Below are 27,037 nucleotides of genomic sequence, written 5' to 3' on the forward strand. Positions count from 1 at the left end.
GGAAAAAGAATTTCACTGTAGATCTTCTGTAGTCCTGTCAATAGAAAATTCAACAATGTCTGTGGAATTTTTATCTGTATGGTTATGTAGTTATGTATCTGGGGCAAAAAGCCTGACTCGAAGTGTCACATAAGTGAATGCTGTGAAACACAGCTTGTGTTATCTTGGAGAAAGTTCCCCAGTTTTACAAAATGACCAGAGGGCAAGTAAAACCTATAGCATTTGAGTCCATAGGAGCTCCATTGAGCTTTAAAGTCTGAAGATGGAACAGATGAAATATCTGCATAGTAATTTCAAACTGCAGGGATCTAAGAGGAACTGACCAGCCTCAAGATTGTTTTCATATGCCAGGCATTTGGATGCCTCACTCAATGTAGAGGGCTAAATTCCAAGAAACCATGGAAGTTGCTGAGGGTCAAAATGGAAGGTCACATACTGATCATGGTCCTTACATAAAACAGAAGAGTTTTTCTTATAATGTTCAAAACACAACAGGAACATCAGTAGAGAATTTCTTCCATTTCTAGTGAAGTAAAAGCATCAAAATAAATTCAGCACAGGCTATTGAGACATTTGGGGGAATCTGCAAAGTGCATGGTTGGAGGGAAAAGATGAGGATCTTTCAAATAAACAACCTTATTGATCTGAAGTTGTTGAGTTATCTGCCATGAAGAAAATGGAAAGAGATAGCCTGTGTGTGTGCTAGAAGAAATAACAATCAATCACTTTCAGCCATTTGAATTAACAATAGACAACGGTAAGACAATTTTTTAACCTGTTCTTTAGATTAACTACCCAAAATAGTTTTACTGGAACTAAACTGAGATAAGAGTGAGACCCACTGATACTAATCTTTTCCAGGAACATTCAGTGAAACAGGAGGAGTAACATATAATTATAGAATCACAGAATGGTTAAGGCTGGAAGGAACCTAGAAGATCATCTAGTTACAACCTCCCTGCTATGAGCAGGGACATCTCACACTAGACCACACTGCACAAAGCCTAATCCAACCTGACCTTGAACATCCACAAACTCCCTGGGTAACTCATTACTGTGCCTTACTACCTTCATGGTTAAGAATTTCTAACCTAAATCTACCCTCTTCCACTGTAAAGCCATTACATCACATCCTATCACTACATGACTTTGTAAAAATCCCTCCCCAGCTTCACTCTATAGGACCCCTTCATGTATTGGACAGCCACTATAAGGTCTCCTCAGAGACTTCTCCAGGCTGAAGAGTCCCAACTCTCTCAGTCTTTGTAGGAGAGGTGCTCTAGCCTTTTGATCATCTTCATGGCCCTCCTCTCGACCCTCTCAAAAGGTTCATGTCTTTCCTGTACTGAGTGCTCGAGAGCTTTACACAATATTCCTGGTGCAGTCTTGTAAGAGCAGAGTAGAGGAGTAGTATCCAATGCAGTCCAATGGCAATTGCAAATACTAAGATCAGTGCAGACCATGATAGCCACTTTCAGAAGATATTTCTGTCCCCCTGTCCAGATTCAAGGCTTGAAAGGCACTACAGGAGTTAAGGATGTTCTGCCTCTAAACAACATAAGTAACTTGACACAATTTATCATGAAGATTCTTTAACTGTCAGAGATGGCATATAATAGAAAGTTAATCTTAGGCAGCAGTTCTAGAAAAGCTGGAATTACTGATAGAGAAAGCTGACAAGGCAGAGCAACAGATAAATAAGTTCTAGAAGACAACAGAAGAAGGTAAGTTTTACAGACAAAAATTAACACAATCAAAACATCTAACCGCATGGATGTACCTCAGCACTTTGGGATTTTGAACAAACTGAAATGTCTTTAGGTACAGCTGTGACCAAGCACCAAGTAATCAGAAAGACAGAGTACACACTACCACTATATCTGCAGAGGTGATATTTTCCAGACAATAGTGAAAATCTTTAATACACTGAGTTATTCTCAATGAGGACATACAGGTGAAACCATCAGCTGAATATGGAATTGATCATTTTAAGTGTCTGCTGAATTATTTAAGACCAACTAGGCCTTTATCAGGCCTCACTCTAATCTTCAATTTACTCTAGTGAAATCTTTTCATTTAGTACGAACTCATTAAAAACACATCCATCAATGAACAAGCTGTGAAGCCCCATGAGGATTACTTGCCAAATTCTATTTGGGTTAGCTATCAGTGTATCTCACAAGGTCTAAGCATTAATTATTTCTGAAACAATATTTCATACTTCCATCAATTTATCTTTGAGTAAATAAAACTGATCAAGAAAAATCCCTCCCAACGCCCCCCCCTCCCTGCAACAGACAATATGGGAACACATTTCTAAATATTTCAAGTTTTAAGAAAAGTAAAAAAGTAGGAGCTATCACATGTGGCTCTTGAGACACTATTCTCAGGTGTGAAACTACCAGTAACATTGCTTATGTCTGAGGTCAAATATTCACTAATAGCATCCTGAAAAACATCACAAAATTTTTAAAACAAAAGTGTTTAAAAGAGCACCAAAATTATTATTATTTTTTTTAGTATGGAATTGCTTTTATGGATTAAAAGCATATTAATAAATTAAATACATCCAAGACTATTTCACCTCCCTAAGAATTACATGCACTGATGAATCTACATGCTTGTTACTGGATTCAGCTCTTTGTGCAGCACAACCAAGTCAGAACTACATTTGGAAATGGTTCCTGGTGCAACAGGCAGTTAGCATTTTGGTATGGACAGCCCTGAAGCCTTAGAACTGTTGTGTGGCTAAAATCATGGAGAGAGGTGAATGTGTGCAGCTGGGGTGTTGGGCGAGGAGTTACAGAGCATTCTTAGCTGAAGCAGCTGGAAAGACTAACCTATCATAGAACCATGCAACTCTCTAAATAATCAATTATTTTTTGTGTATTCTGGCACTCATCTATGTAAACTGCATCCCAAAATAACCTGGGGAGCGCAGGGGTAAAGATCTGGAGCCACCTGATATGGATATGCCATGCAGCTCTGTGCCTCCAAAAGCACCCTGAGATATCAGGCCCAAGAAGTTCAGGGATGCCTGCTAGACAGTCAAATTCTGTACAGCTGGAACATGTTTGTACCCAGCTTCCCAATGATGTGCTGCTCCATCTTCCCAATGATGAAAAAGGGAAGATGTTATTTCTAACCATTATAACTTGCCTTAATAAAACTATCTGCCTGTCTTATTCTTCAGTCCTCAACTATCTGACTGGATGCTTGACTCATGAGATCTCTCGTTCTCTCCCAAACTGTGACCAGGAATGGTTTGGGAAAGCGCAATTCTGCACAGGCCAAAAACATACCCGTGTCTATTTTAACAAATTAGTGCTAAGGACAATTAAGGTTCCATGTCCAGATGCGTACTCTGGTGCTTTTTAGTTGATTAGGATATAAACGGTCTTCAAATGTCATCTAGCGATTTATCATTCCTGCAACTACTAAACATAGTGGGATACATGAAGGTTCAGAAAGTTTTTTCCAATACATTGAATAATATTCAAAACCAATATAAAAAAAATACAGAAACTTGATTTGGATGCTTTTTCTTACTATTATTCATAGAATCATAGAATTATTTCATTGGAAGGGACCTTAAAGATCACCCAGTTCCAACCTCCCTGCATAAGCAGGGACACATCCCACTAGATCAGGTTGCTCAAAGTCCTGTCCAACTTAGGCCTTGAACACCTCCAGGGATGGGGCAGCTACAGCTTCTCTGGGCAACCTGTTCCAATGTCTCACCACTGTCACAGTAAGGAATATCTAATCTATATCTACCTTCTTTCAGTTTGAAACCATTCCATATCACCCCATTGCTACAAGCCTTTGTAAATAGTCCCTCCCCAGCTTTCCTGCAGGCCACCTTCATATACTGGAATGAATTTATGATAAGAAAAGGAAAGGTCATCATGGACATGAAGGATTGCATATATGAAATAACACTTACATATCAAAAAGCATATATGGATGTTAAAATATATGGAGATCAAAAAAGAATGTCAGGACTTCATACATAAGGTAAAAGCTATGAGGATTCTCTGAATCATGACCAGCAAAAAGCTACTTTAATCAACCATTCTTTTGCTTCCTCTCAAATACAAATATATGAATTTGATGGATGGACCACTTGGTGGTTAAGGAATTGTCTGGGTGGTTGCACTCCAAGGGTTGTGGCCAACAGCTCGATGTCCAAATGGAGACCAGTGATGAGCTGTGTTCCTTGGGGGTTGCTACTGGGAGAAACGCTGTTTAACATTTTTATCGGCGCCCTCAGCAAGTTTGCTGATCATACCAAACTCTGCGGTGAGGTTGACATGCTGGAGGGAAGGGATGCCACCCATAGAGACCTTGACAGTATCCAGATGTGGGCTTGTGCAAAATTCATGAAGTTCCACAAGGCCAAATGCAATGTCCTGCAGCTCGGTCAAGGCAATTCTGAGCACAAACACAGGCTGGGTGAAGAATGGATTGAGAATGGCCCTGAGGAGAAGGGCTTGGGGGTGCTGGTTGATGAAAAGCTCAACATGAGTCAGCAAAGTGAGCCTGCAGTCTAGAAAGCCAACTGTGTCCTTAGCTGCATCAGAAGAAGTGAGGCCAGAAGGTCGCAGGAGGTGATTCTGCCCCTTTGCTCTGCACTTATGAGACCTCACCTGGAATGCTGTGTCCTGCTCTAGGAGCCCTCAACACAAGAAGGACATGGAGCCACTGGAGCGAGTCCAGAGGAGGGTCGCAAAGATTATCAGAGGGCTGGAGCACCTCTCTCATGAAGACAGGATGAGAGAGTTGAGGTTGTTCAGCCAAGAGAAGAGAAGGCTCTGGGTAATGTTTATTGCAGCCTTCTGGCACTTTAAGAGTGCCTACAAGAATGCTGGAGAAGAACTTTTTACAAGGGCATGTAGCAATAGGACAAGGGGTAAAGACTTTAAATGGAAAGAGGGGAGATTTAGAGTAGACATTAGAAAAAAAATGTTCATTGTAAGGGAGATGATATGCTGGTGTGGGTTGCCCAGGGAACCTGTAGATGTAGAAGTGTTCAAGGGCAGGTTGGATGGGGCTTTGAGCAACCTGGTCTAGTGGGATGTGTCCCTGCCCATGTAGGGGGTTTGGAATTAGGTGATCTTTAAGGTCCCTTCCAATCCAAACCATTTTGTGATTCTATGATTCTTCATACCTTTTTTTCTTTTCAGTATTTGTAAAAGAGAATTAGGCTTATCTAAGGTAAGCATAACTCAAAAAATGGGGTATCACTCTGTGTCACCATATTAATCCACTAATAAAATCAATTTCCCCAGTTTGAGACAGATTTTTTCAGTGGCTTGTTTGGTAAAGGCAGAGATCAGATAATTCTGCTATGATCTAGGCATTAACTAAGATTTGTGATATGATATCCTAGGTGCAAAATGTTTTTTTTTTTTCAAAAGGTGTTCTTAAAAATAGGTATTTCAGCAGTGATATCTTACTAATCGCAACATTTAGTCAGTGTATACACTGAACAAGCAGAGAAATATCTTTCAGTCCATTCTGCTTTCCTATGGAACAATCAACTACGTCACCCAAAAAGGTTCTTAGCTTTGCCTGCTTAAAAAGATGTCAGAATACAGACTCCACACACAGTCTCCCTATTCACTCAATTCTATTGTTCTGTTATTCCCATTATTAAAAAAAAAAACCAAACACATGATCTAGCCTGTGTCTTTTTTTTTTTTTTTTTTTTTGCAAAAATGTACTCTTACTATATATTGCCATACTAATTTTATTTAAAAAAACTGGAAAGAACAATGGTTTATTTTTCAACTCTCCCAGTTTCTCAAATAAGTATATATTATTTCTTTTATCACATTATGTTTCTTAAAAGGCTCAATCCTTCGTTGCCTGAAATTAATAAATACGACTGTATTAATGGATCACATTATTAATTGTGCTGCATTTGAGAACGTATCTCCATTACTTCTTTTTGTTCTTATTTTCAAAAATTCCTGCACAACTATAAACCATGACTCAGAATTACACTTAACTTAGACCTCCTATTCTTTTATAAGATAATATATTGTTAAAAAAGGTTCATAAGAGTTCTTGTTGAAAAACTATATCATGTTCCCCAACAAATCAACTGATCTAGAAACTTTTATTTATTTATTTATTTTTGGCCATCCCTAAGTTCTTCTCCTGTGAATTTTAATTGCACCTCCATCAGCCAAATTTCTTCATCTTACCTGGTTTTTATACTTAAGATTATTCATGTTGGCATTTCTCCTTTGAAGTTTCCCTCAAGGGAGTATCTAAATTAAGCTTTATTTTTTCCCCAAGTTATCAGCACCTTCACTTGGCAGCCAAATAGGAGCTTTAAATGGCCTAAGCAAAAGATAAGAAAATTAGGGCTGTCCCGGAGAAACTGAACAGTGGGCTCATGCCAGAACACTGTCAGTGCCTGTAGTAACAAGAAAAAACATACCCCAATGAAGTGGAACTGAACCAATGTTAGATCAGCACTGGTCCCAGTACCAACCCCTCAGGAACGCCACTTGTCACTGGTCTCCATTTGGACATCAGTTTTTCAGCCAGAACCCTCTGAGCGTGACCATCCAGCATTCCTTATCCACCAAGTGGTCCATCCATCAAATTAATATTGTCCAATCTACAGACCAGGATGCCATGCAGGACAGTGTCAAACACTTTGCACAAGACCAGGTAGATGATGTCAGTTGCTCTTCCCTTGTCCACCAATGCTGTGACTCCATCATAAAAGGCCTCCAAATTTGTCAAGCATGATTTGCCCTTGGATAAGCCATGTTGGTTTCCACCAACCTCCTCCTTGATTTCCATGTGCCTTAGCAAAGCCTTCGGGAGGATCTGCTCTATGATCTTGCCAGGAACAGAGGTGAGACTGACTGGCCTGCAGTTCCTTGGGTCTTATGTCCTTCTCTTTTAAAAACAGGGATTATCGTTGCCCTTTTCTAGTCAGGGGGAACTTCATCAGACTGCCATGACTTTTCAAGTAGGATGGAAAGCAGCTTTGCAACTTCATCCAACAATCCCCTCAGGATCTGCAGATGGATCTCATCAGGTGCCATGGAACTATGCACTTTCAGGCCCTTTAGATAGTCTTGAACCTGCTTTTCTCCTACAGTTAGCAGATCTTCCTTCTCCCATTCCCTGCCTTTCCTTTCTGCAACCTGGGTGGTGTGGCTAGAGCACTCACCGGTGAAAACTGAGGAAAAAAAAAATAAAAATTTAATTTTAATTCTTCATATCGTGCATGACCAGGGCTCCTGTTTCTTTCTGGAGGGGGCCCACAGTTTATCTAGTCTTCCTTTTATCACTATCACACCTCTAGAAGCTCTTCTTCTTACCATTCATGTCCCTGGCCAGATTTAAATCTATCTGGGCTTTAGCTTTCCTAACCTGATCCCTGGCTGCTCAACTTCTTTGTTCTCCTCCCAGGCTATCTATCCTTGCTTTCACTTTCTGTGGACTTTCTTTTTACATTTAAGTGTGTCCAGGAGCTCTTGTTCATTCATGCATGTCTCCTGGCATTCTTGTCTGCTTTCCTTTTTGTTGGGATGCATTGCTCCTGGGCTTGAAGGAGGTGATCCTTGAATACTATCCATCTTTCTTGGGCTTTTCTCCCCTACAGGGCTTTATCCAAGGCCACTCTACTAAGCAGATCCCTGAAGAGGTCCAAGTCCAGGGTAGCGTGTTTGCTGCACACCCTCCTTTTGGCTGTAAAAATCCCGAATTTCACCATTTTGTGGTCACTGCAGCCAAGGCTGCCAGTAAGCTTCATGTACCTTACCAGTCTCTCCTTAGAATATTTAATCACTCTAATTCAAGAACTCAGTGTCTTCTTTGCCCAATACATTTTAGCAAAATAGTTCAGTGTTTCAGCACCTTAATCATCTCTTATGCAAAAGAATCAAAGAAATAGGCTGTATTATATACACTGGTTATAATGAAATATTCTAGAGCAGGATAAGACTACCTAAGAACAAAAGCCTTTGGAGAAAGATGTCTGAAATTCAAAGCATTATTGTTGATGGCAAAGACACTGGGTTTTGTTTCAGATTAAAAACAAATATACACCTGTACTCAGGAGCAAGGCTCGAATGGCAGTAGTTTGTCAATGAAAAACTGTTCTCAGTTGACTGCATTTAAAGAATTGGTCATGATTAACAAACATAACTAGTAACTATTTTATCAATTTCACTGAAAAAGAAAGTGGCTAACACTACTAAATTACCTAATTGGTTGTTTGAGATATTTTTTGGAGGTCTCTTCCAACCCAAACTATTCTATTATTCTCCTTAAACATTGTTTATTTAATACTATGAGAGAGACTACACCCAAAATCACAAAAAAAAAGAAAAAAAAAAAGGAGTAAACCAGTACTTTCTTCTCAGTAGAAAAGAACTACCTGCAAAACAGATCAACATTGCTAAATGTTTTAAGTCCTAAAGCAACATAATAGTTACACTACTCACTAGATAGAACACCAGGAAGATAAAGCAACAACAAAAAAACACCACCAACAAAACCAGCCTTCTGTCCACAGTCACCAACCAAGATGATCACATAGCTGAAACCATTCATCTCAAACAAGTTTCACATTCCAAATGTGCTATTGTAGGATTACTCATTTCTAAACACAAATAGAAGTCTTCATCATTTCAAAGTTTTGCAGAACACATCGCTCAGTATCAGTCATGGTCAATGAAACCTCCAAGAATATAATATGAAGGCAGAATTGCTTTAGGAGGAAGTTTATTGCACTCTGTAAACCAAAAACAAAACATGAACTACAGCAAAACAAAATGCAATTGAATATTCAAATTTTGGCAAGCAAAAGCACACTTCATAAAGACTGTGAGCAGCTAAACACAGCATTCAAAACAGCATCAACTTGAGACAGTACTGTGAAGCTAAGTTAAAGTGCTGAACAAGATGAAGAGATTTAAAACACCATTTTCATAAAAACATAGTTTTCATACAGTAGTTCATGGCTGTGCGCAAACAAAAAAAATCCAAAAACCAGACTTCACACTAAGTAGGTGATAATATCTATGTCCTCAGACACCAGTGCCAAATAAGTGAAAGAAAGAACATACAGGAAAATGAGGTAGTTCATCTAAATAAAACCCAAAATCTGGAAGAGAATATAAGAGTAAGAAGAGATTTATTTCATACTTACAGCTGAATGAACATAAAAGTGCAAAGTAACTTAAAAAGAAGAGGCTAATTGAAGAAACCACAAAAACAACCCAGAGTCACCTAAAGAAAAAAACCCCAAGCCACACTCGTGAAGGGAACCTGAACAGTTTAGAGTCATGCCCTCAGTGTCTTTAGGTCAACAGCAGACATACCATACCATGACAGTCACAGCATGCCAGTATCTCAGCAAGTGTCTACCTGTTTCTTTCAGAGTATCCAATCTTTACTTTGAATTATAGCCAGAAGGATAAAATGTTTCCATTATAAAAGTTTTTATCATCATACAAGTAGTAATTATAATTTTATTCACTGGTTAGCTCTTCCTTGGGAGTCAAATTGTTAGTCTTTCCCTTAAGCAAAACTTGAGAGCAAATTAACATGAGATCTCCAAATTTTCTGAAATACCATATTTATAAGAGACTACTTGGCTAAAAGATAAATCTGTATTGCCTGTTGGCAATAGAAAGAAATCAGCAGAAATTCTTAGCAAACTCTACAGCCAGAAAAAAACAAAGAGTACAAGAGAGGCTGATGGAGATTGAAGAACCTTCATAAAAAGCAAATATGTAAATTCCATACTCAAAGAGTTAGTGATGTACTCAAAACTTCACCCTCCAAGAGAAATGAAAAATATTTCATGTTACAAACTGACTATAGCATGGTTATCTGAAGTCAGCTCTTCTACTTCTTCTAATTGGAGGAACAGAAAGTGTAACACTAGAAAAATGGTGCCTAATGACAGAGTTTAGTTTTGTCAGGGTTTATTTAATGCTTTGCATGGAAAACTAGGGAAAGCTCATACTTGAACTATTCAGTAGGAATCTGATTGTTCCTTCAGAGAAGGACCTCTACCAACTTTTGAGATTTAAGAAATCTTATAATTTAATACAACATTTTTCTGAATTATGACATTGCCTCAAATTTTAAAGAAAAAAATATCAAATCAGATGGGCCCAGCAAAACTTCACCTATAGCACTACTGGTCTAGTTCTCATCAGACTGACAGTCCCATCTAGCTGAATTGGTACATCCAAAAGAAATAATTAGAGGTTAAAATGCCTACCAATAATGTTGCACCTTGTCAATCAATACAAGTCAATTAATGTCATAAAAATATAATAATTTCAAATGTATTTATACTTTAATAGTATAAATACATTTAATAAAATTTAATAAATTCATTTAATAGTAATATAGTATAGATTTCAAAAGACACAGCAAAAGGAGAGTGGAATAAAATGAATTATTGTGTAAAATCTAAGAAAACTGTGAATTAACTTGCAGAGATGCTTTAAAATATATCCTCATTTACAAAGCAACAAATAGATAGTGCTGAAAGGGGTGTAATTAAAAGATTCATGTGATTGAATTAAGTAACACTAATGCGTGTAAGAGTGTTTTCAGAAATGTTATTACTCAGTAGAAGACAGTTAGACCATAGAATACTATATCAATACTAGGAAGGTTTAGTGGTTATTAAGCAGACACTTTTTCTGCTTGCCAACTCAAGTGCCTTTTTAGATGAAACTCATCAGTGCAACAGTGAGGATACTGTTAGCATTACAGAGACAACAATATGGTATTATAACAACTGCCAATAAATGCTCCAATAAATGTTTACTCTGAAATAATTAAAACTAGAGATTTGTGCTTAAAATAAAATATAATGTTGGTTATGCTAGTCTGATTACAGCAAAAATTAAAAAATCAACACTTTTTTGCCTGTAAGTAAAGTTTCTTTACAGAAGACGTATTAAGTATTAGAGGGCTCCTGATCAATTGGAAAACGCTGACACACATTTTCATTGTTACTGTTATTAGTATGTGCAATAGTAGTTAGTCTGACATTTTTAAAGAGCAAAAGACTCTCCAGTTAAGAACTGAGGCTTAAATACAGAATAAAAATAGTAAAGAAAAATAATTTTAGTATGTCTTTTTTTGAATCAATGTTTATTTGACTTAATAAAGTAAAACAATGTTTGTTGCTTAACTATGATTTTACTAAATCAATTAAAAATGCATAACTCTGCATGTAATGTTCCTTTGTAAGCATTACCCCAAGGAGTCAGTTACATACATATTGCTGTTTGAATTGTTTGGCATGGTCAAATAGGTGTCTGCTTCTCAGCCAATCCAGTTCATGCTCACATTTACTGCTGTAAATCCATCTTTATTGGCATTTTGACATAATTTGTCAGACTCAAATGAAGCTGCAGAAGTTTAGAGATGGGCTTATCTCTGCCATTTCAGCATACACAGTTATCAGGGAAAAGCATTGTGTTCAGTCTACTTTATTCAGCACAGGACACTTGAACTTTTCTCAGTACGACCAATACATACCAAACTCTCCTCTCCATCAACAATCTACCCTTTTTTTCTAATATTAAATTTCCTGGAAACCCATTAACTTCTAATATTATTGAACAGAAGTGCAGCATTTACCAAGCTCAATTCCAGAATAGATCATTTTTACTGTATTTTTTAAAAGAAAAACCAATGTATGATGTATACGTAAAACTTACAACATTAAATCAAAAAACGTTTACATAAAGAGGGTCCAATGCTGACAGTATGAAAAGGCTTGTCACCCGTGGCAAAACCTAAAACTTACCATTATGAAGACTACCTTTCTTAAACTAAGGTTATTTTTGGAATTGAATAAAAAAATATTATTAGAAATCCAGTTAAAAAGGTAGTGATTTCTCAGGCTTTAGACTTTTTGTGTTCTTTGCAAGCAACTGAGGTGCTGAAAGCATTAGTTTCACATCTTATAAAGCAACAAGAGATGTTTTGACTGGATTTCTTTTTTGGTTAAGGGTGGATACTTCTTTTTAAAGAATCTCAGACACCTATTCAATGACCTTTTGAGGTAAGTGGTGATAATTCAAACAAATAAAGTAAGGATAAGATAGAGATGAACTATAAATAGATCCCTTGAATGTCTGATAAAACCTCAACAAGAAATAAATAGCAAAAGATTTCACTGGCTTCGTAGCTGGGAAATTTGGACCAAGAGAAATTGATCATTTGGCTTCAATCAGAAAACTATATGTGAAAACCTTGGAAAATAAATAAAAGCTTTAAAAACAGTGGTGATGGTGTTAAGCTTTTTTTCTTGCTCCCAGAGTGTAGATGGAAGACTCCCAAGAACACAGAAACCATCATTACATTAAATGTATTATGACTGCTACTCTTGTTAAAGATGGATCAAAAAGTAACAGTGGTAACAGCTTTCAGCAAAAGCACCATTTCAGAAACAGTTTTGTTTTACAAATACCTGTACTCAAAAAGACTACCTGTGTCAAATCTGCAACTGGCACCAATTCAACGCAGTGGTGTTTCCTGACCAGACCAATGTTCTGTTGATTCAGAATAGTGATTGTTGTTCTTAAACCCTATACCTGTACTCCAGCTGTTCCAATATTTAAGTACAGGCATTTGATATCCACACAGATTACTACCACAAGCAAGTGCCTGCAAAGACATGATGCCCCTTTTCCTGAAGCCCACAGACACATCTAAAATAATTAATTCCTCGCAAGGAAATTCTCCTAGATGAAGCTAACAATAACCATCCTAACTTGAAACCCCAAGAGTGGACCAAAAAAAGACATCTACACAGGAAAAAGAAATAGTCATAATCTGTGTTTTTTTGGATCAAACCATTAACAACTATGAATTATTAAGTAAAAATTATTTAACATTATAGACAAACAGTATTTCCACAAAAAGCATCAACTGCCAGCACTGAACAAGCAATATTTTATTTTCTCTCTTCTAGTCTTCCTTTGTTAATTCAACCTGGGAAATACTATAAATGGATTTTTCTACTGGGAATGGAAAAAATGACTACAAATACTGTTGACAGAACATATTGTAAAACACAGGAGGAAAGAGGCAGAATAGGTTGATATAGTGATAACTACTGTATTCTCTTCTCATTTACATGGAGAAAAGAAAGAAAACCATCAGTGTAGAAAACTTTGCTGAAAAAGTTAAGATAAGTAATGCAAAAAAAAAAAAGCAAAACCAAACTATTTTAGCTATAAAATGAAAAACTAGTTCCATATATCCCAGTGAAATTTTTGCCACAGAAAATACCACTAATTTGGTTTGGCTTTTTGTTTGTAAACTACATTACTTAAAGAAAGAGAGCTCCCAAATATTCCAACTGTAACATTCCAACAGTCAGGCCTTCCACATCCATGGATATGTCCACTAAAAGTCTGACTAAAAGGCAGCATTTGTAGTCTCCTCCCAGTCTGGAACCTCTTCACATTTAGGAAGAAACAGTTGCTATTTTTTCGGTATTGTATATTAAAACTGTATTTCAGGAAAAGACAAAAGTGATAACAAACCAGAACTCACCACAACTCCAAACTGCTCCGGCTCAGACAAATTATTATACTCACTCTTGAACTTCGACAATGCATTCAATTGCTCTTGTTCTGGAAGATGCTTTATTAAATTCTATCAAAGAAAGAAAATAGGCTTAAAAATCTCAGATTCTATATGCTTTGCATTATTGTAGGCAAATGCTATTACATATGAACAGTTACCATTCAGTCTAAAGACAACACTCCTCCCTGAACACAGTTGAATGTAATTTGGCAACACACAAAGTAATGTAACTAGGAGTGTAGAAAGTGACTAAATATTGCTAGCTAGCATATTTTGCTTATTCTACAAGCATTGCCGTAGTCTTTTCTTAAACTCCACTTTTAAAGAAAAAATATGCTTGATAGGCACTAAGCAAATAGAAGAGGGAAGGCAGAGTAAGAATTCAAAGTGTGCCATAAACAGCTTAAGGATGGAAAGAATTATTAATGTTAGATGAGAAGTATTTTGAAAATGGTTAATTTATTTTCTATTTTTTTCAAAACAAAAGCTTACCCAAATGAAAAACCACCTGAAGCAGCAGCTGAAATCAAAGCAGCTTTATGGTGTTAAAAAATAGCTTTTGAACTGCTAAAGATCAAACACATTTTGAATATCAGAGAACAAGCAGAAGGAACAATTTTTACTAAGTCACACGAAACATTCTAATAATTAGTCAATGACTATTTGGATTACAACATGAATTCTGGAGTCTTTGTGTCTTTAAGAACTAGACCTAACTGGTGAAGGCAGGGGAAAGAGAATTGGGGGGGCATATTTTACTCCTTAAGTATAATAAAAGGGTAAGATTCAGGACAAATTTCCAAATTCAGAAATTGACATTAGGATACACTAAACAATATTTAAAACTAGACAGAAAAAAACTGATTAAGGCAAGAGATGTTTAGAGAGGAGAAGTACCATAATACCTAAGGTATTTTATATAGATACATACAAATAGCCATATGCTTGTAATTCTATGTATGCTTTTGCTTTTCTCACAATCAGAAAACGTACAGGATTACATTTTCACAGCATGACCATAACCCATATTGTGAAAGTTTTTAAAGGCAGAAACAGCAACAGCTGGATACCTAAATCTATTTAGTAACCTAAGTATACATGAAAATGGATATCAAATTCTTAAGGCAATGAGGTACATTATTCTATCACTCCAAAGGAAGGTGAGTGTCTTAGGTGCATTTTTGAGTTTAAACTCTGATGGTTCTTTTTCAAAATTATTACAGGGTTGTTACACCCAGAAACAAGAAACTCAGATGAAACCATTTGATAAAAATTATTACATCCAAACTTGCAGTGAATTTGAAGCCTAAGTTCTACTGAATTTTCCATCTGATTTAGACCTGCAAGTGTTTAATCACTTTGCAAAAAAAAATGCAATCAATACACTTGAATAATTTATATAGGTAAAAAAACCCCAGTATGTGGGACCTGCCATCCTCTAACAGTATGACTTGTTATATCTATGACTGTGCTCATAGAGGATATTGTGAGCATTATCACTTTTATTCTACTACACTGACTTTCACTAAATTACAGCAGCTGTTAACATCATTGTCCTCTTGTAGGACCTTATTCCTAACCTCATGTTTGGTTCTTCAACTTCTCTTATCCTTTTCTTTAATGAAATTGTTCCCTCCCCTCCAAGAGCAAACACAAAATGACTCAAACATTGACAAAAATACTTCAGACTCAATTCTGATATCAAGAACTATACCGAGAGGTAGCTGAATACACTAGATTTCAATATACTTTACTGTTAATACCAATTAAGACTAACAAGATTATCAGCATAGTGTCAAAAGTTATTTTTAGCTGTGCATATTGTACAGAGGATAAAGTGGAGCTACCTCATGTTAGCTGTTTTCAACATACAGAAAAGTAGGCATTCTTTTTATCAAGGTATGTACCACTGAAATGGAAAACTAGAGGAAATAAAAAATCTTAAAAAAACAACAATTCTCAATAAAAGTAAAGTTTTTCTTCTTAGCTTATTGCAACTGATGGAATGTTTAGCAGTGTTCACATCAAAGCATTCTATTCATTAACTGCCCTTAATGGCTCGATGACTTTTTTACCCAGACCCTAGATTAAAAAAAAAAAAAGCTTTGCTTTCTTCAAATAAGACATACAAAATTACCAATGCCAGTTTCTCATAATTTTTATATATAATATTTATTTAGAATTTACAGGTTGCTTCATTATATTATATATTATATTGTAGAGAATCTTATTTTATTAATAAGCTAAATTTTCATCACTGAAATACAGTGTTAAGAAGAAATAGCATGAGAGACAGTCTCAGAACAAGTATGAATTGACACAGTTCAAGCTGCACATAACTGCATAGCATATTCCGTTTCTCAGCTTTTCATGCTATTTTAGAGAATTTTGACTAATATTCCAAATAAAATAAAATAAAGACACGCTTCATGGATCATTTCGAAATTAAGAAAACCTTGAAAAAGAAAAGTGATGTAAGCGCAGACTGGAATCAACAAAGAGCTTAGAGGTGTAAACTGCTCTGTTCACCTAATAACCCTAAAGCAATAGCTTCTGTGCCAGTATTTACTGCATCACTGACCAAAATAAAGAGAATTATATAATGATTATATATACTTTCACTGGCAATGACAGCTCATGTTTGTTACTTCAAATATTTCTTAAGAGAACCCTTTCACTCTTCAAACAAATCAGTAGACAAGCTCCTTTTAAAGGAAAATGAAATCCCAAGTAGCTCAACAGAGTCTGAAGATCTTTGAAATCCAAGTGACTAGAAATGAGGGCCAAACTGCACGTGAAAAGAAAAGGAGCATACTGAACATTGTACAGCCTCCTCCCTAGGACCTTATCTGGACATTCCAACATGGCGGAAATTTATTTTGCAAGCAAAGCACATAAATATTTGCTTTGTTTTGACCTTTGAATACAAATTGCTATGAGTTACAGTACAAGTCACACATCTGAATCTCAAATGTCTTAATGTTACAACTCATTTTATGGCTCTATTGCCTATATTACTTCTTCAGCTAATCAACATTCCCTCAAAAAGCATAAATTTCTAAAATTCTACCTTCATCTTCTTTCGATATTGTTCTGGTTTGGTGGTTTTTTTGGTAGCGAGGGAAGGGCCACAGAAGGGCCTCAGCTCCCTAAGAAGCTAAGAAGCTCCCCCTGCTTCAAAACCAACCAAGGAGCCATTAGAGGCACAATAGATGGGCCTCAGCAATTAACATACGAAAGCACTGAGATAAGAGCTGAGCAGGGAAGCACTTGGGGGAGAAAAGCTGTGCTGGAGGAGAAGAGCAGTGCTGGGGAAGGAGAACAGTGCTGGTGGTTGGTGAGGAAGGAAGGGGAAGGGGGCCTAGTAGAAGTTTCCCTGCAACCCAACTGGCAACCCAACTGGCAACTGTCCCCCTGTACTCATGGAGGAACGTGATGGAACATTCCTTGAAGGTGCCAGGAGGGGTGAACTTGGCCACTGGACTTGGATTTTGTGGCCAGAGGATTTGCTGCCAGTGGACTCTGGTTGCACAGCTTTGGAAATCCCCAGTATGAGGGGAGTTGGCTGTTCCCGAAGCAGCCCATGACTCTGTGGGAAGCCCACACTGGAGCAGCTCCAGACCCCGTGGGAAGGACTCATGAAAGAGAGGTTTGTGGAGGAATCTCTCCCATGAGGGGGACCCAGTGGGGAAGCAGGGAAGGACTGTAAGGAATCCTTCCTGACGAGGAAGGAGCAGCAAGAACTACCAGCCTGTGAACTGACTCTAAACCCCATCCCCTGTCGCCCTGTGCCGCTGGGGGGAAGGAGGGAGAGAAACCGGGAACAAAGTGATTTGGGCCTGGGAAGACGGGAGGGATGGGGTAACATATGCAAGCCCTACTCTTTGCGTTGTCTGTGCCCCTGTGTGTGTTTGATCAGTGTGAAATTAAATTATTATTTTTTCCCCAAGTCTGTTTTGCCTGGGACCTCAATCAGTGAAGAACCCTCCTTGTCCTTTGTCTCAACCAAGGTGCTTTGTCCTCCTCATCCCAGAATGTGTGTGTAGGGGGGAGACCAGAGTGAGAGGCCATAGGGTTGTTGCTTTGTTGTTGTGTTGTTCCAAACCGCAACAGATATTTCGGTAGGGACTGGAACCCATGTCTCTAACACACTTTCAGGTATACTTTAGTTAGCTGGTCTCTATAGCATCTGTAAGTGAAACCTATGCCATGTTACTAGTAGAATGATAATAATTATGATTTCAAATGTATGAGCCATAACAGCAACAACCAAGTTTATCGCAATATGTAGGAGTTCTGTCCAAAAGATAGACAATGTTGGTCTAAAGAAATATCTTTTCAAATCTAACGTACACCAGTCAAGATGACTGTGAAACACAGCACACAACAGGCAAGAAGAACTTGAGAGAAGAGGGTTTGTTTAACTGTAAGAAAAGAAGCCTCAGGAGACCTTAATGTGTTCTAGATTCCACTCCAGTTGGAAGGTACAGAGAAGATACAGTTAGGTTCCCCTTGGAGGTGTGCAGTAGAAGAAAAAGATCAACAATGAAAATTCCAATTAGAAAACATTTTTCACCATGAAGGTAGTTCAACACAAGAAAAGGTGTCCAGAAAGGCTATGGAGTCTCCAGCCTTGGAGATACTAAAAATTTAATAGGAAAAGACCCTGAGGAACCTACTCTAGTTGACCTGGCTTTGAGTAGGGACTTGGATAAAACAACCTCCAGACATCCCTTCCAAATTATTTTTCTCCATGGTTCTATAATAAGGTATTTGCATTTAAATTATTTTATGAAATTATTTGATTTATCAACCCTAATCATACTGATTTTGTGCTTGGAACAAAATAACACAGAAAGGGAAAAACACTATAAAAATAAACTCTACAGGGAAAAGAAAAACCAAAATGAAACCAAATCAAAGAACAACCACAAGACAACAAAATCCCCAAAAAACTCAAACCTTTTTCCATCTAGTTTTCGACTGAAACAATACTTATGCAGATGAGACAGAGGTAGAAACAAAAGAAAAAAAATAACTAGGGAAGAAACAGAATATCATCTGCTGTTTGAACAGATACCAAAGAAAAATCTCAATTTACGTCAAGACAATATGAATGCAAAAAATAAAGCATACAGGTTCAGCTGCCTTCATGAAAAAAAAAAAACAAAACTGTTTTACAAATACAAAATCCCTATAGTTTATGGGAAAAAAAAATATTTCAGTGATTTATTAGCCAAAAGCTTAAGTTAAGAGGTTTTTTAGCTATAAGTTTCTATTCAATGAGCAGCTTTCCCTGAAATACTGGAATTTAAAGTGTCATTTTCCTTACCTGAACCATGGACTCTGACAGTTGTGTTTCATCTACTTCTAATATCATCCTTTTAATTTCCTCATAAGGCACTCGGAAAGAACCAAGGAAAATTGCTAAAACAGAGATTCAACACATAATAAAGAAAGCAAGAAAACAACTCTTTTTTTCTACTTACAAAGCACCCATTAAAGAAGCCATAGCACCTACAGGTTAGCAAACACTATGTAAAGTAATACAGATAAGAGATAAAATTTTAAATGTATTTTTATTCACTATTCTCCTGCAATTCCAGCCTTCTCCAGCCATTTGTTATGCAAAATATCCAGCATCCCAGAAGACAATCATAAAGAGTCACTGACTAGTCATTGCCAATATAGCACTTTGTGCTAAGGGGACAATTAAGCTTTTTCTTCAGTGGTGATGTTAGAGGTTTCTTGTAAAAAAGCAGCATGAGAAACCAAAACCATATAAACAATTAACAACCAAAATTCTCTTAGAAAAACTGCTCAATTTTAAGCATAATCCAATTATTTGCTATTTTATCTCTGTCACCATTTAGAAATCTATTCTGTACAGATCTCCTCTCTTCCAAAACTTTATCAACTCTATTTGCATATTATTGCATTTTATTGATTATTGGCTTCTTTCTCTAAAGTACATCACTATAAAGAGATGACCAGACATCTCACAGACATTATTGTCTTTTTTGATGGAGCAGGGCAAGCAGGATTCCTGGATGAATATGATGAAATTATAGGTAGATAATTAGATATATATCTGTATGCTTGTACTTCAATATGTACAGAAGAGAATAATTTCAGTCTTGAGCAGGGATAACCTTTTTTAACTGTTTACTGGGTCTTTAAAAATACGTTTCAGTTGTATCAACTGACATGTTTGAGCTTAACATCAATTACTGCATATATTCTCATGCACTTTAAATAAAAAGTGGCTACAAGGCAGCCAGACAAAAAAAAAAAAGACATTTTAATGGAACATTTATGGAACATTAGGTTGTCATTTAGCCAGAACCTACTTACACAGATTCTGTGCAATCTTGGGGTCCAAAACTTTTAATTCTTTGATTCGTTTCTTAATGGATTTCTTTTCTTCAAAATCTTCATCCTCTTTTTTTACTGCCAAAGTAAACATAAATATACTCACTGTTAACTCTTAATATTTAGAGAAAACATGAATTACTTCAGAAAACATATTTGCTATCAACATAGTCAATTCACAAAGAAAAGAACAAATCATAGAACATATTAAGCAAAAAATATAGAGGTTTTGCATTTATTGCTTGCATTCGCAATATTTTTGTTCTTCAATCAAATTTGTCAGCATGTTAGTCTTCTAGAACAAGGGCTTTTTAAAAATATAATATATATATTATATATATAGGAATTTAATAAAGATGCCCATCATAATTATATGACTTGTCTGCAGTCATGAAAGTCATACTTAAAATACAATGCAACCTAATTCAGTCATCCTGGCCAGGTTAACATTCTGAATTGGATTTTAACAAAAAAAAATCTTAAAGAAGATAGGGCAATACATCTCAGCATAAAGTAATTAAGAACCAACCCAAAATGTGCTTTTGTGACTGCTTTTGTTTAAATATATACACCAAAAATTATCAAAGACCATTGGCTTATTAAAAATTAACATTACCTTAGAAGAGAAATGAGTCTATACTTATTTTCCTTATCTCCTCCAAAAAGATGTATTTTTACATTTATTATGTAATCACCTTATTATAAAATACCACAAAGTGATTCTATAAATGTACATTAACATTGATGGAATTTTTGGTTTAATCTTTCTTTTCAGAAAATAATTCATATAAATAGGATCTCCCAAATGCATTGTGTAAGCTGCATTTATTTCTCATTAGTCACACATTGCATAAGAATTTCATTCAAAATAACAGCATTGGCTTGATAATGTATTAGTAGTAACCTTTCAATTATAATGCAAACAAAAATTACCAAAACCACATGAATCTTTCCTTAAATCCTATCTAGCTGACCTTTTTTTTTGTCTGTTTTTGGTGCCCTAGCACAAACAGTTTGTCACACCAGCCAGAGCAAGGCATATCACTTTGTGTGACAATTTGCACAAGAAGGGCACTGAAGCTCAGCAAGGGAGTGATAGCATCCACCTGGAAGAAGGCCATAGCTCTGCACACACTAAGACTGAGTTCTCATTGGAAAATGCTACCACCCAGGTGTCAGGCTGCAAGGTGTGCCCTCCTCTCACACCATTATCTGATGGTAGCAGTGAGCAAGCCTGTGGGAGATGTGCCCAAGTGGAAGAAATCCTCTGCCTAGTGATGTAGATCCAGGAAGAGCTGAGTAGGTTGACAAGCAACAGGGAATGTGAGAGAGAGAGACGCTGCTTGAAGCCACAACCTGCCTTCCCTGAAAAAAGCCCGACAGGCTGACTGGACTCATGACACAAAGAAGTCCAGATTGTCCCTCTGCCTGGATTAAAGTGGTGATTTAGAGGACAGGGGAAAATGGCAGTAAGTTCCCATCCAGCACAGCAGGTGCTGTGGGCATGTCTCCCCAGCAACTACCACAGCTTCCCAGTCACCCTTGAAAAATACATACAGTGCTCTGCAAGGGGAACTGAATGCTGACAAAGTGGATAGTTTACCTAGCTTGGAGGTGTCTCTAAGGTTAAGTGGGACTGCAAATTGCACCAAAACTATTTCAGTAAAGAAAAAAAAGATGGGTCACGGCCACAGGTGACTCACTTCTGATGGGAGCAGAAGACCCAATATGCAGACTGGATCCCCTACATAGGGAAGTCAGCTGCCTCCCTGGGGCCCAGGTTAAAGATGTACAGAGCAAGCCTCCTTCCCTAGTACAGCCCTTGGATTACTACTCACTATTGATCTTTCAGGTAGACAGAGATCAAGTAGCAATGATGAAGTAGCAGCAATGAAGTTCAAAGGCAATGAAGAGAGACTTCAGAGCGGTAGGACAGGTTATGGGACCAGGAGCACAAGCAGTGTTTTCCTCTATCTCTCCAGTTGTCAGGATGAATAAGGTAATAAACAGGAAGAGCAAGCCTGGTGTCACTGGCAGGACTTTGGGTTCTTTGACCATAGGTTTATTCACATGACACCAGGCCTGCTGACAAGAGACTGGGTACACCTGTTTCAAAGGGGGAAAAGGATACTGTCACAAGAGCTAGCAGGGCTCATTGACAGAGCTTTAAAGTAGATTTGAAGGGGGAAGGGCACAAAACTGGGCTTGCTAGAAATAAGCCTGGGGCCAGTACAGGAATATTTGAGAGATGGTGTGCTAGTGAGGTCTTTCAGTCTGCTGTTGCAATGAAGGTAGGGGACGGAGATTCATGCAGCAACAAAGATGCAAGAATTATTGGTGGTTAGGTACCACAGAAGTAGCCCAGAACAGTCTGGTAGGAACTAGGACTTCTATTCTCAAAAATATGGCAGGGCCATCAGCCCAGCTGAAGTGCATCTACACTAATGAATGCAACACGGGCAACAAACAAGTGAAGCTGGAAGACACTGTGCAGCAGAAACACTGATACAGTTGCTGTCACAGAAACAAGGGTGGGACAACTCACATGATGGGAGTGCTGCAACTATTGGCAACAAGTTCTTCAGAAGGGATAAGGAAGGAAGGAGAACAGTGTGGCGACTCTGTGTGTTACAGTGTTATGATGCCTAGCACTTAATGATAATGACAAGAGGGTTGAAAATTCGTGGGTAAGGATCAGGGGGATGGCCAAAAAAGCAGAGATCTTGGTGGGAGTCTGTTATAGACCATCCAACCAGGACAAAGAGATATAAAATATTCTATAAGCATCTGAGAGAATTCTCAATCACATGCCCTTGTTTTCATCAGGGGCTTCGACTTCCCAGATGTCTGCTGGAAATATACAGCAGAGATGGAACAGCCTCAGAAGTACTAGACTTTGTGGAGGATATCTTCCTGATACAGATGGTGAGGGAGCCAAGTAGGAAAGGTGCCCTGCTAGACCTGCTCTTTGACAACAGAGACGGACTTGTGGAGGATGTGACAATAATTCCTACTTTGTATTTCTGGCAGGCAGACTTTGGTCTGTTTCAGAGACTGGTTGAAGGAGCCCTATGGGATGCGGTCCTGAAGGGCAAAAGAGTACAGGAAGGCTGGACATTCTTTAGGAAGGAAGTCTTAAAGGCGCAAGAGCAGGCCGTTCCCCTGTGCTGAAAGATCAGCCTGCAGGGAAGATCATCTGCCTGGCTGAATAGAGAGATATGGTTGCAGCTCAAGGTAAAAAGAGAGTTTATGGGCTTTGGAAAAAGGGGCAGGCCGCTATGAAGGGCTACAACTGCATCATGAGGCTATGTAGGGAGAAAATTAAATGGGTCAAAGCTCAATGCAAAATTTACAAGGCTTCTGCTGGTAAAGATAGTAATAAATGTTTCTACAAATACATAAGCAACAAAAGGAGGACTTAGGAGAACCTCTATCCTTTATTAGATGCAGAGGGAAACACAGTGTTTAAGGATGAGGGGAAGGCTGAGGTACTGAATGCCTTGTTCGCCTCAGTCTTCAGTAGTAGGGCCAGTTGTTTGCTGAGTACCTAGTCCTCTGAGCTGGAAGACAGGGATGGGGAGCAGTCTGTAGCCCCCATAATTCAAGAAGAGATGATAAGCAACTTGTGGCACCACATAGACATACATAAGTCCATGGGGCCAGATGAGATATACTCAAGAGTACTGAGGGAGCTGGCAGAAGTGCTCAACCAAGAAACTTTTCATCATTTACCAGCAGTCCTGGTTAACTAGTTAAGTCATAGAAGACTGGAGATTGGCAAATGTGACCTCTATCGAAAAAGAAGGACCAAAAGGAGGACCTGGGGAACCACAGGCCTCTCAGTCTGACCTCAGTGTTGAATCATCTCAAGTGCCACTACACAGTATGTGCAGGACAACCAGGTGATCAGGCCTCGTCAGCAGGGGTTCACAAGACAATTCCTGCTTGACAAAACTAACCTCTTTCTATGAGAAAGTGACCCACCTAGGACATGAAGGCTGTGGATGTTGTTTATCTGGACCTTAGGTAAAGCCTTCAACACTGCTTTTCACAGCATTCTCCTGCAGGAACTGGCTACTTATGGCCTAGACTGGTGTATTCCTCACTGGGTAAAAAACTGGTTGGAAGGTCAGGCCCAAAGATTTGGGGTGAATGGAGTTAAATCCTGCTAGCAGCCAGTCACAGGTGGTGCTCCCTAGAGCTCACTAATGGGGACAGTTCTCTTTAATATCTTTATCAATTACCTGGATGAGGGGATTGAGCATACCCTCTGTAAGTTTGCAGACAACACTAAGATGGGAGGGAATGTTTATCTGTATGAAGGTACAAAGGCTCTACAGTGGGACCTGGACAGGCTGGATCGATGAACCAAGGGCAGTTGTATGAAGTTCAACAAGGCCTAGTGTTGGATCCTGCACTTGTGTCACAACAACCCCATGCAAAGCTACAGACCTGGGGAAGAGTGGCTGGAAAGCTGCCCAGCAGAAAAGGACCTGAGGGTGCTGGTTGACAGCCAGAAGAACATCAGCCAGCAGTGTGCTCAAGTGGCCAAGAAGGCCAATGGTTGTATAAGAAATAATGTGGCCAGCAGGACTAGTGAAGTGATTGTCCCCCTGTACTCAGCACTGGTGAGGCCACACCTTAAATACTGTATTCAGACAAAGCAAAAGACACAGGTTTTAACCACCTATGTAAGAACTCAATACCTTGTATTAAAAGGCACAGAATTTGAACAGACATTTGAGCTACTAGATAAAAAGAAAGTTATTACTAAACCTTGACTTTTTTCTGGTTATACTTAAAGAACTACTCCTACTGAACTCAGGAGGACACATTAGGGGCTATGGATCTCAGGATCACATAACTGTTTTCTCTTGCAGTTACACACCTTAACAGACCTCTTAATATTTATATCAGCTACATGTTGAAAACAGTCAGTCTTAAAACATCATTTTGTGCTGCCTCAATGCTAGAAATGCAGATTTTACCAGAAGACCTGGGAATCTCTGCAGCATGTTCCATCTCAATTCCTTACTCATCTGAATTATAAAAAAACACAGTAATGCTTTACTGATACCTTGGAACTTTGCAAATCATAATTTTAGAGGAAACAATAATTTCCTTAACAGTCACAATTAAAAAATGAAATTATCTGAATGTATTACTTGAAGTTGCCCTGACAGCATTGAACTAGATACCAATAGGGGCTGAAACAGAAAAAATACAAATATGTTTGCTTTTTTTAAACACTAGAAAGCAGCATTTACATGGATACACAAACATAGCAAAAATCAGCAGTTAAACATGCACTATTTTTATCTCCTAACTTTCAAACCAAGAAACAATGCTGCAAATTCCCTGTGGAATTTTCACCCAGGAGAGGATTATGTACAATGTTATAGCAATACTTAAGGCACCACAACCCTAGGGAAAAAAAAGTAGAAGCACTCTAGGAACTCATGCAGGAACTGCATGCAGAGTTGTACAATTATGCAACAAACTAAATTACTGCAAACTTACATGATATTTCTTCAGGAGAATTCAGGTCACATCCTTATGTAGTTGGCAGCAATAAGAAGTAGAGGATACATATTACTAGTTTTCCCTATTGGAAATGTTGCACTTTACAATGAAAAGTCTGATACCTCCTACCACCTCTACATTTTTTTACCTTTGTCTGCTTGTTAACTTGTAAAGGAGAAAAAAAAAATTAAAGAGACAAAACTATTAAGTGTTTCCAACAAGAAAAAGGGAAAAATCCCACTGGGAGGGAAAAAATAATTAATAGAAAGATCTGAATAGATGAAGTAAATATGTAGACTAACAAGAAATTAAAGAAAATAAGGAATTATATTTTATTTGGGGAGAGTAGTGGAGTAGGGAGGGAATTATACACAGCATAGAAAATGGGAAACATCTGCTTACACTGGAAAAAGGGAAAGCAGTCCAGTGAGAGTGGGCAGCTGCTGCAGAAAAGAGGTGACTATCAAGGGAAATCAATGTAAGACATTGTCATGCTAGTGAGAGAAGAATCAGATCACAGGATCTCAAAATGTACAGACAGATCTCATAGCTCCAGGAGTTGAACTAGCATATTATACCATGATCTTCTTCAAAATAATGTGTCTTATTTCAGGTATTATGCAACTAAAAATGAAAGTTATGTATAAAAAACCACATATCTTTTCAAGTTCTGTCTATATGCTACATCTATAACACTGGAGGCATATACATGGCCCCAAGCACCTGTACTAGATAATTTTTATTTAATAGTACCTCTCATCTGATACTCCAACTGCTCTGCCCTTTCAAGCTGGGAAACAAAGTGCTAGAGCACTTCAAAACACACAGAATTCATCTCACACCCTTCACAGTTCCTCTTATTTCCACAGTCTCACATTCTTACTAGCATGTCTCTCAGCTTAATAGATATGGTTGCCAGTATACAGATGGACAAATAACTCAAAATAATTTTAGCTACTGGAAAGACTGCTTCTACTGGCTCCTTCTAACATGCATCCATATACATATGAAACTGTAGTTAACGACCCCCCCACTTGTGGCAATGATCTGACTGAAATCACAGTCCTGAAGGGAGTGGTGACAGGACTGGTTTACAAATGTAACATCACAGTTGGAAACCCACAGAAAAGTATCATATAAAATATGTGAATTGAATTCTATGTAGATCTCTGAACAACAACATTCTTAGTAGGTGCCACTGAAATAATCTGCAAATTTATTAATTGCTATCCACTATTTCCACTTCTTCCTCTGGTCTTGATATAGACCACTATCTAACATTTTTGTGAAAGGAAAATAGGATCTGTGCATCTGAATGCTAATGAAAAAAAAAAATAAATCTAAAATACATCACCCTATTGAATAAAAAAAAATTACCCTTGAAAAGAAGGCTTCAAAAGGAACACACAAATCTGAACATTTATTTCTAAAAGTCTGAATTGCTAGTTCAGATGAAACTTGAACAGAAAGCTACAGAACACCCAATTGAGTTATTTTGTCACAGAAAATTACATAAGACCTTGCACCTTTCTTAGCT

The 27,037-nt window shown here is 37.8% G+C and overlaps 1 protein-coding gene across 1 annotated transcript in view; it reads right to left on the minus strand.

The window, feature by feature from the left end:
• Positions 1-27,037, minus strand: part of DIAPH3 (diaphanous-related formin 3) — a 128,769-nt gene that overhangs the window by 33,407 nt on the left and 68,325 nt on the right. Inside the window, exons 16-18 of the mRNA XM_010000881.1 lie at positions 19,960-20,055; positions 18,938-19,032; positions 13,573-13,674 (exon numbers count right to left, since the gene is read on the minus strand). Of these exons, the coding sequence (XP_009999183.1) occupies positions 13,573-13,674; positions 18,938-19,032; positions 19,960-20,055 (293 nt within the window). The remainder of the gene's footprint in view (positions 1-13,572; positions 13,675-18,937; positions 19,033-19,959; positions 20,056-27,037) is intronic.

This window comes from Chaetura pelagica, unplaced genomic scaffold, assembly GCF_000747805.2.
Source record: "Chaetura pelagica isolate M959 unplaced genomic scaffold, ChaPel_1.0 scaffold115, whole genome shotgun sequence".
NCBI classification, from domain to species: domain Eukaryota; kingdom Metazoa; phylum Chordata; class Aves; order Apodiformes; family Apodidae; genus Chaetura; species Chaetura pelagica.